The sequence below is a fragment of the Coenobita brevimanus genome, chromosome 72 (genome assembly GCF_032717465.1).
Source record: "Coenobita brevimanus isolate Jiangsu-jjx chromosome 72, ASM3271746v2, whole genome shotgun sequence".
In the NCBI taxonomy this organism is placed as follows: Eukaryota; Metazoa; Arthropoda; class Malacostraca; order Decapoda; family Coenobitidae; genus Coenobita; species Coenobita brevimanus.
In genome coordinates this window covers 2,937,244-2,945,938 of record NC_137025.1, presented here as the reverse complement: position 1 = coordinate 2,945,938, position 8,695 = coordinate 2,937,244, and the positions used below count along the sequence as shown (strand labels likewise).

General features: G+C 44.8%; 1 protein-coding gene across 1 annotated transcript; it reads right to left on the bottom strand.

Moving 5' to 3' along the window:
* Positions 1–993: 993 nt before the first annotated feature.
* On the bottom strand, positions 994–8,184 carry LOC145407234 (chitooligosaccharidolytic beta-N-acetylglucosaminidase-like). Its single transcript, XM_080278269.1, has 5 exons — positions 8,105–8,184; positions 5,826–6,762; positions 4,149–4,295; positions 1,319–1,849; positions 994–1,170 (listed from the first exon to the last, which is right to left on the bottom strand). Exons 1-5 carry the CDS (start codon positions 8,182–8,184, stop codon positions 994–996), a joined length of 1,872 nt encoding a protein of 623 aa, XP_080134395.1.
* Between the last annotated feature and the right edge of the window lie 511 nt (positions 8,185–8,695).

Sequence of the window (8,695 nt, the reverse complement as noted above, 5' to 3'; positions counted from 1 at the left end):
ATTGTAATAAGATATCCATATTTCAATTATTATATTGTGGGAAATCATTAAAAAAAAAAATCTAATTGAAAAAAGGGTGTTTTGTGAATGAATGTTACGTGATGGAGAAAAATTGTTTTCATTTTTTATAAAAATATATAAAAATCATATAAAATAATCATAACAATTTTTTTTTCAGTGTATATCTGTGTAATAATATAACAATAATAATAATAATAATAATAGTAATAATGATAATAATAATTCGCGTAACTCCTTCCATACTTCTTTATTCCTCCTCAAACGACAGAGGGTATCCCTCCTCCTCGTGGTCTTTTGTCGTGTGCTTCATATTGCCATCACACACACACACACACACACACACACACACACACACACACACACACACACACACACACACAGCCTGAATCTAGCACAACGGTATAGGACGCGTTGCCGAAAATGATACTGTCTTGCTTTGCCGGATCGATAACTGGCGTATATATAATTAAAGCACCGGGACTAACTACTTAACCACCACAAAGACAACAACGTGGCCTCTCAACAGATACACTTATGAACTACAATTCTCTTCACCCTTTGCCCCTAACCCCTTGATGGAGACATATCACAGTCAGGGTCACACATACAATAAAGCTTCTGTAGCCCAGTTTTCGGGGGACAGGCCAGAGCTTTGGTGGATCACATTAGCAACCTTTTCATTACCATGGCCCACTTTCTGTTTGATTGAAGGTGCGCATTTAGCCATTGGTGGAAGTTTCGGACTGAAGTGGTTACATGTAGCCCTCATAATTCCATCTCCCAACTCACGGTACTTTCTATGCTGAATAACATCATCTGGAGTTAGCAAGAATAAAACAACATAATATGTCATCAGATTGAAGCGGTTGATGATATTTTGTTCGATGGCTCATGACGACTTGGAGAGGGATGCAGAGGGGCGATGGGTGTAAAGTGCCAGCAGTGCCCACAGTCCAAAAGTGGCACCAGTGACTATAGGTAGCAGTGACCCTCGTTCTGGTGGCACCACTCGGGCTGGATGCGGTCTGCGTTGATGCCTCGTGACACCAGCCGCTGTCTGTGGTGCACAAACCTGGGCTCAGCGTCGTACCATCCCGTAGTGGGGTTGCTCCACAGACGCTCACCCAATGCGGCACTACGAGGCCACAGCTGAGGACGAGAACAAATGAGTTAGAAGTCTGCATAGCTGTCATCATCATCATCATCATCCCAGCCCTACATCGCTTACGAAATGAGGTATGTTCCCTTCACACCCCTCCAATCTAACCCTCACCCACACACACCTCGCCTCACCCACCTTAGCATCCAGGGAAGCATCGTCGGTCTGCTCGCTCCACATGGCAACCTCACCGCCTAGGATGGACTGCGTCTGGGGGTTTCCGGTGAGCTGGGTGGCGATCTCGTGCGGGCTGTTGTCGTAGATCAGCTGCCAGCCCTTGTACGGCGAGCACCAGTTGTTTCCCTCGCCTACCCACGCACCGAAACCGCAGTCCAGGTACCAGGCGTCGTGGTTGCTGAAGATGACCCTGTATCCTTGTTCCAGCAGCTGCTTGATGACCGGGTCCTGCTTCGTGGTCCAGATCTGTATGACGTACTTGTTCGGGTCCAGGTAGCGCTCATTCCTGCCCTGTTCGGTCAAGTGGGAGGTCCATATGAGGCCTAGGGGTTCGGGCCGGGCTTTTGCTAGAGTTGCGTTGGCTAGGAGTTGCCTGGCCTTCTCCTGGAACACCCCCCACTGCTCGTAATAGCTGTTCTCCGTCAGGCCGAAGTTGTTGTTCATCATCCACTGAACGATCTCGTCCGTCGTGTTCCAGCAGTTGAGGTTCACCTGCAGGATTGAACACGCTTACTAGGGGATCTCAATAGCAACAAGGAGAACTGTCCCCATGCACCTCTGTTATCGTCATCATCATCATCATCATCATCATCTTGCAATGTATGTTAGTACTAGTTTTTATTATTATTATTATTATTATTATTATTATTAATTATTATTATTATTATTATTAATTATTATTATTATTATTATTAATTATTATTATTATTATTATCATTAATCATCATCGTCATCGTCTTGCAGTGTATGCTAGTACTAGTTTTTATTATTATTATTATTATTATTATTATTAATGTCTAGTACTCTTTAATATGTTTTTATGTTAAGAGCAGATGGTAGTGTTTTTCTCAGCTTCTCAAACATTAAAACTTGCTCTCACAGCCTCTTTTTTACGATATACATACCACCTTATCTTGAATACTGTAACTACACAATTTTTAACATAATATACTTGTTCTATGACGTATTTCTCCAACATGGTATTATGGTACTGATCACAGGTATGCCACTGATCATGCCACACGCCCCATAGGAGAGAGATCTTGGGTAAATAGCTACCTGATAAACACGGGGCTACCGAGATGATGCTAGAAACAGAAAAAAAGCCGAAAACATTCAGAGAGTGCATACCTCCAACGGCAGTATATGATTTCTAAACCAACCTCTTTCCTGCGTTGTTGGTGGAGGTAATTTAGTCTCTCGTCTTAGTGTGTCTAGTTAAACACACACACACACACACACACACACACACACACACACACACAAAGGCATTCCTTCGCCGACGCCAATCAGAATTATTTTTTACTCCAGCCTTCAGATTCGGATCCACCTCAAAATGTAATCAACTATTCCTTGACTAATTGCCCACCTGTCCACCAAATATCACTGAAATCTGATAACAACTTTGTGAGGTATCTTGTCCATCTTTTGTGTGTGTGTGTGTGTGTGTGTGTGTGTGTGTGTGTGTGTGTGTGTGTGTGTGTCCGACTCTGGGCATAGGCTTCACAGCCTGCTTTCAAGGCCCAGCAGTCCTCCTACATACCATTCACCTCTACATGTCACCACTTCGGCGCTAACACCCACCGTTCATATTGAATACATGCTAGGGCTGTCTCATACAGGACTGGTGTATTGGTATTAGCGGGGGTATTTTTACGACATGTCGGCGGGTCTTCTGGTAGATCAGTAAAGCCTGATTTAATGAAATTCAAATCCTTAAACTGTTATCTATAAACATACAGACTGGGGTGAACACATAACCCTCCCCAGTTTCGTTGGTGGGGGTAGCAAGTGGTGGCTTCTCCCTGCATAATAAAATCGTCTACAGTCAGTGAGAAGGAACAAAGTGGAACGATGGAAACTGGATAAATCTGGCACTTTATAAAACTTAAATTGTCTAAAAGTGGGTTCTGTTAAGTTGAGGTTGCATGAAATTCGACGAGTCTTTGTAGTGAGGCGCGAATGGCTTCCTGTGGATACTGTTCAAAATTTTCCACCAGCTCGATTACACCTGGCCATCAACTTAGGTAAACGTAGGCAACGCTACACCGTTGCAACCCTCCATCTGACCAAGCACATAACCCCACCTCCCTGCACACCTAACCAAGTGGATGACGGTCCACACCCCTTTCCCCCCCCCTCTCCCGTGTAACACAGAGATATTAAAACGTAATAAAATCAGTGATATGGAATAGAGAAGTGTGATAGGAGTAAAAAACCACCACCATCATCACTACCACCACCACTACCACCACAGCCATCAATATCACCACCACCACCACCACCATCACTATCCACCCCCTCGGGGGACCAGGGCCCCCCCGGATGACCAAGCGGGATTTTTAAATCCCCAAGGGTATATACACGTACTAAACCCTGAGTGATGTGCTTCAAAGTGAGTATACAGCATGTACTGTATATACGTACTGTACTAATCCATCTACGGGTTAAGATTACTTGGCCAGGGCGCATTGAAATCTCAGAGGAAAAAAATAATGCATTTTCATTATTTAAAAAAAAATACCAAAGACAGAATTCTACCTATCAAAGGGCACCAGTTCATTATAAGACACATAGCTGTGTGAAATTTCATGACTCTGTATTTAATACCGGTACTCTTTGAGATCTGTCCTGGAAACGAAATCTCTACGCCGGGGGGGCCCCCCCCCCCAAAAAAAAAAAAAAAAAAAAAAGGGGGGGGGGGGATCATGGATATGAGAGGTGAAAAGAAACAAGGTGACAGATCTTTCCCAGGTGAAGATATGCAAACTGTAGCTCCTGAACCCCTCACCTCATCGCCGCCGTAGTGGTAGATGTCCATGGGGTTGAATATGTCCACGAGTTCCCTGTAGATCTGGCCAAGGACGTTGTACACGTGTGGGTTGGCCAGGTTGAACTGTCCACACGGGGGTTCCACGCAAAACTCCTGCCACGGCTCCTGTGAAAGTGTTGAAGATTAGAAGTGGTGGAGAGTAGGAGTGTGTGTGTGTGTGTGTGTGTGTGTGTGTGTGTGTGTGTAGTGGGGACTGGGTTTGTAGAGTAGGATTGTACTAGTGGATGAGATTGGGACTAAAAGTGGTGTGGTTAGGAGGGCAAAAATGGTGGAGGCTGGGAGTGTTAGTGGCGGGGGTTGGTAGTGCAGTGGTGGTGGAGATTGGAACTAAAAGTAGTGGAGGTTAGAGGTACAAAAGTGGTGGAGATTGGGACTGAATTAGTGATGAAGACCGAATTAGTGATGGACGTTAGGACTGTACTAGTGAAAAAGAGTAGCATCAGCCTCTAGTCCACCGGGTTCTTGTCATGATGAGCCGCTACTACTCCCACTTACCCTAGAAATTAAATCAGCTAACCTCTTCAATATGATTATGTCTTTTTTATCTATATATTGGACTATTTCGAGACACGCAGCATAGGGGAGACTTTTCAAAATTGGGATGTCAGATGCAGCCTTCATTTTCCCCCTTTTAATAGAGAGAGAGAGAGAGAGAGAGAGAGAGATCCTTGTACTGAAGGGGTTAAGAACGCTAATTTCTAAAGCTGAATAAAATATTAAGGAAGTAGAGTTCACGAATTTGAACCAGCTGATTTTTTTCCCCTTTCAGCTAATTTTGCATAGCTCAGTGACAAAAAAAAAAAAAAAAAAAAAAAAAAAAAAAAAAATAGTGCTATGGCTCAACATCCTTTCCACGGCACTTCTTCGTGACTAAATCAGATTATGTTGTTAAGCTCTTTATTTCAGTTCGGTGATCAGAATGGAAAGATGGCAATTTTACTCGTAGTTAAAGTGAACAGAGCATAGTGAGAATAAACTAAAAAAGAGGCGTCACCCAGTTGAAGCTTTACTGTGATTGGTCTCTTCTGTTTATCATCCTATCCTTTGTGTCTTATCAGGAGTGTAAGGGCCCGCAGCTAGGCTAAATACTCCAGACATGTTTGGTGAGTGGCAAGCCCCTGAGTAGCACATTGTGAACCGTAAACAAAAACCTTCCCTTGAATGTAAACGTTTAGGCGTTATATCTGGCTGGTGCACATTAACCCACTACACCACAAGATCACCCAGTATAACATATGGTTTCCTGTGCTACAACTACCCATTTGGTGTGTCGCTTGATGTAGGGTCACATGAATATGGTGCTACATCAAGTGAGTAAGTGATGCACGCCCGTACCTTCCACCAGAGACATATAAGCAGAACAGAAACACGTGGAAGTAAGAAGAAAAATGAAAGTTACCAAATTAACCCCCTGAATTCAAGTGACGTCCCATTCAGTTTATTCTTCTTGCCAGCAGACGATTTTATTCAACTTCGGGAAGGTCTTCTCGTATTGAAAAGGGTCTCTGTAAGGCTGTATCCAACCCTCAGATTTCAAAACGCCTAACCTTAGCTGAATAAAGCTTCGTCAAGAGATGGTAAGTAGAAAATGAAAAGAGGACGTCCCTGAACTCCAAAGGGTTAACCACTACTGACCTGATTCGCACACACAGTCAGGTTACCCAGACCCTCTTTAGGCCCCCACTGGAACCCGTTGCCTACATGGGCGGGGGCGTCAATCTCCGGCATGAGGCGAACCCCGCGGACCCGGGCATATTTCTGCAGGTGGCGTAGGGTCTCGGGGGTGTAGAACTTTCGGGAGTCGTAGGCCCCATAGTAGGCCAAGTTGGGGAGGCTTGGCAAGTAGAGAGGGAAGGAGTGGGAGTCCGTGAGGTGGAGGTGGAGTGTGTTTAGCTTACTGGCTGCCATGGCGTCCAGAGTGCGTTCAATGGTCTCCACGCTCATGAAGTTGCGCGCCGTGTCCAAGAGCAGTCCCCGGTACCTGAAGGCCGGGACATCTTTGATCTTGGCACTGGTTACGATCATCAGGCTGCCCTCGGATTCGTGGTACTCTACTAGCTGGCTCAGGGTCTCAAGGGCGTGGCGTGCCCCAAAGAAATTGTCTGCAATGATGATGGCCAAGGTAACCCCTTCCTTTGTGGACACCGACAACTCGTAGCTCTCATCTGTGTTCAGGTTTAGGTCCCTTTCCCCACCCGAGACAGTCACATCCACCTGGAGTGTGTGGGTCACCGTGTGTGGGTTATACGAGTCCTGCCACAGCGTAGCCTTGTCCCTGGTGCCGTAGTCCGGGTGGTACCGCTGAAGATTATCCTGGAATATCACCAAAGCCTCGTCTACCATGGCGCAAGTTTCTTTCATCGCCCCACATGTCACAATGGGAGACACTTTGTCGGGCAGGAATGTTGCTACTGTCTTCCCCAGCATGACCTCCCTCGGTCGTGGCCACAACATCCCGTACGGGCCACAGGTGAGCTTGCAGGTGTTTAGCGTCACCAGGTTCTCCATCCCACCTGCATCCTTCTTCACGCTGCGGCCATTTTCACACGTCCAGCCCCACGGTGACGGCAGCCTGAGAACAAGGGGATCTATTACACTCCTTTCACCTTAACTTGGCCCAGATTTTTCGTCCTTTGGCAGCTTATTTTCCATAGCTCCGTAGCAGACTAAGAAAAAACAACGGCTCTACATCCATTCCCTGGCACTTCTTCGTGACTAGCATGATATTCTAAACAGAACAACGGCTTTACATTCATTCCCTAGCACTTCTTCGTGGCTAGCATCATAGTCTATTGTTACAGCTGAAAAATCACGATGGAAAGATGGCAGTTTCAGACTAAGTTAGAATACAAAGAGTAAAATCCATCCATCTGTTGATCAATGTCTGTCCATCCATCCACTCATCTATGTATTTATATAAAGTCCTCATCCACCCATCTGCTTACATATCAACCTATATTTGATCATACAACCAATCTATATATCCTTCAATCTGTATGTTATCTTAGCCATCACCCATTCTTCCATCCCACTCATTATGTATCTGTTTATCTATCCATCTATCTGTCTTTCTGTCTATTCACTGTATACGTCCATCCATCGGTCTACCTGCACCTGTACATTCACACACCTGCAAGTCCACAAGGGCACCGGAAGTGGGGAAGGAAAGGGAGGGGGCAGTTGCGCCCCCTGAATTTTTAGTGAGAGCCTTTTTTGTTTCACCTATATCTCGTCGCAAACTCATTATAAATATGCTGTACATCAGTAACAAGAAATTTGAGCACATGTCCTACGGTATGTTATTCTTCACAAAAGCATGAAATAATGTGTCCAGGTGAAATAAATGAGGACGATATGTTAGTCTTCAGGATATTTATTGTTTATACGGCCAAGACTCTCAAGATAAATACGAAGGGGATATAAATGCAGCATAATTACTTTCTTTTCCTACCTCTGATCCCTCCCTCCCTCCAGGAAATCCTTTCATGGGGCGGCCACATGTAAGAAGGGCCTCCAGTTGCCTGTGTGTAAGTATGCATTCTTCACACCATAATAACTACACCCCCCTCCCCATTTCATCTTCTTAGGTGTTTTTCCACTCTGTCCTCCCACCCTCTTACACCCCAACCTAGAGGAATTTCACACTTGTATGTATGTATGTTACGGTCTGTACATTAATCCACACTGGCAGTACTTTTGCTCCCGTCCCCCGATCTTGGAATGCTTCAGGTGCGATTTGTCACCTTAAGAAAAAGTAACCTAGGCAGCTGTGTCAGTTTCTGTGGATGGGTATGGAAAGGTGATTATTTGTCTGTTAGTCTTTGTTTGTCTATCCATGTCTGTTTATTTGTCTTGCTGTGTGTCCATCTGTCTGTCTGTCTGTCTGTCTATCTATCTATCTATCTGGTACTCACTGGAAAAATCCCGCCGGTGAAGTGCATGGGATGAGGGAAGTAAGGCACATCAACACACCCAGGCAGCTTCGTAGCCCCATCTTTCAAGCTGCCCCCTGAAAATAAACAAATAAGCAAGTAAGCAAGGAACGAAATGGACATAGAAAGCAAGCATGTATGTATGAGTGAGTGAATCAATACGTCATCATCATTATCATCATCATCATCATCGTCATTATCATTATCAATCATCATCATCGTTGTTTTGTTGTTGGATGAGAGGTTGTACACATGAGCCCAACTGTGTGTGTGTGTGTGTGTGTGTGTGTGTGTGTGTGTGTGTGTGTGTGTGTGTGTGTGTGTGTGTTTGAAAGTATTGATCGTATTGTACCCATAATATCCATCAGTTGTGTACCATATATAAAGTTGTAACATGAACTAATCACACACACACACACACACACACACACACACACACACACACACACACACACACACACACACACACACACACACACACACACACACACACACACACACACACACACACACACACACACAGCCTTTAAACGTTTCTACTTTCACATGGATCACTCTTCCCATGTCGTGCCT

Coding starts and splice junctions, on each gene's coding strand:
- LOC145407234 (XM_080278269.1), bottom strand. CDS start 8,184: ATGGGGCTACGAAGCTGCCTGGGTGTGTTGATGTGCCTTACTTCCCTC. Junction 4,296..5,825: donor TGACTGTGTGTGCGAATCAG/GTCAGTAGTGGT, acceptor ACACTTTCACAG/GAGCCGTGGCAGGAGTTTTG. Junction 1,850..4,148: donor ACCACTACGGCGGCGATGAG/GTGAGGGGTTCA, acceptor TCAATCCTGCAG/GTGAACCTCAACTGCTGGAA.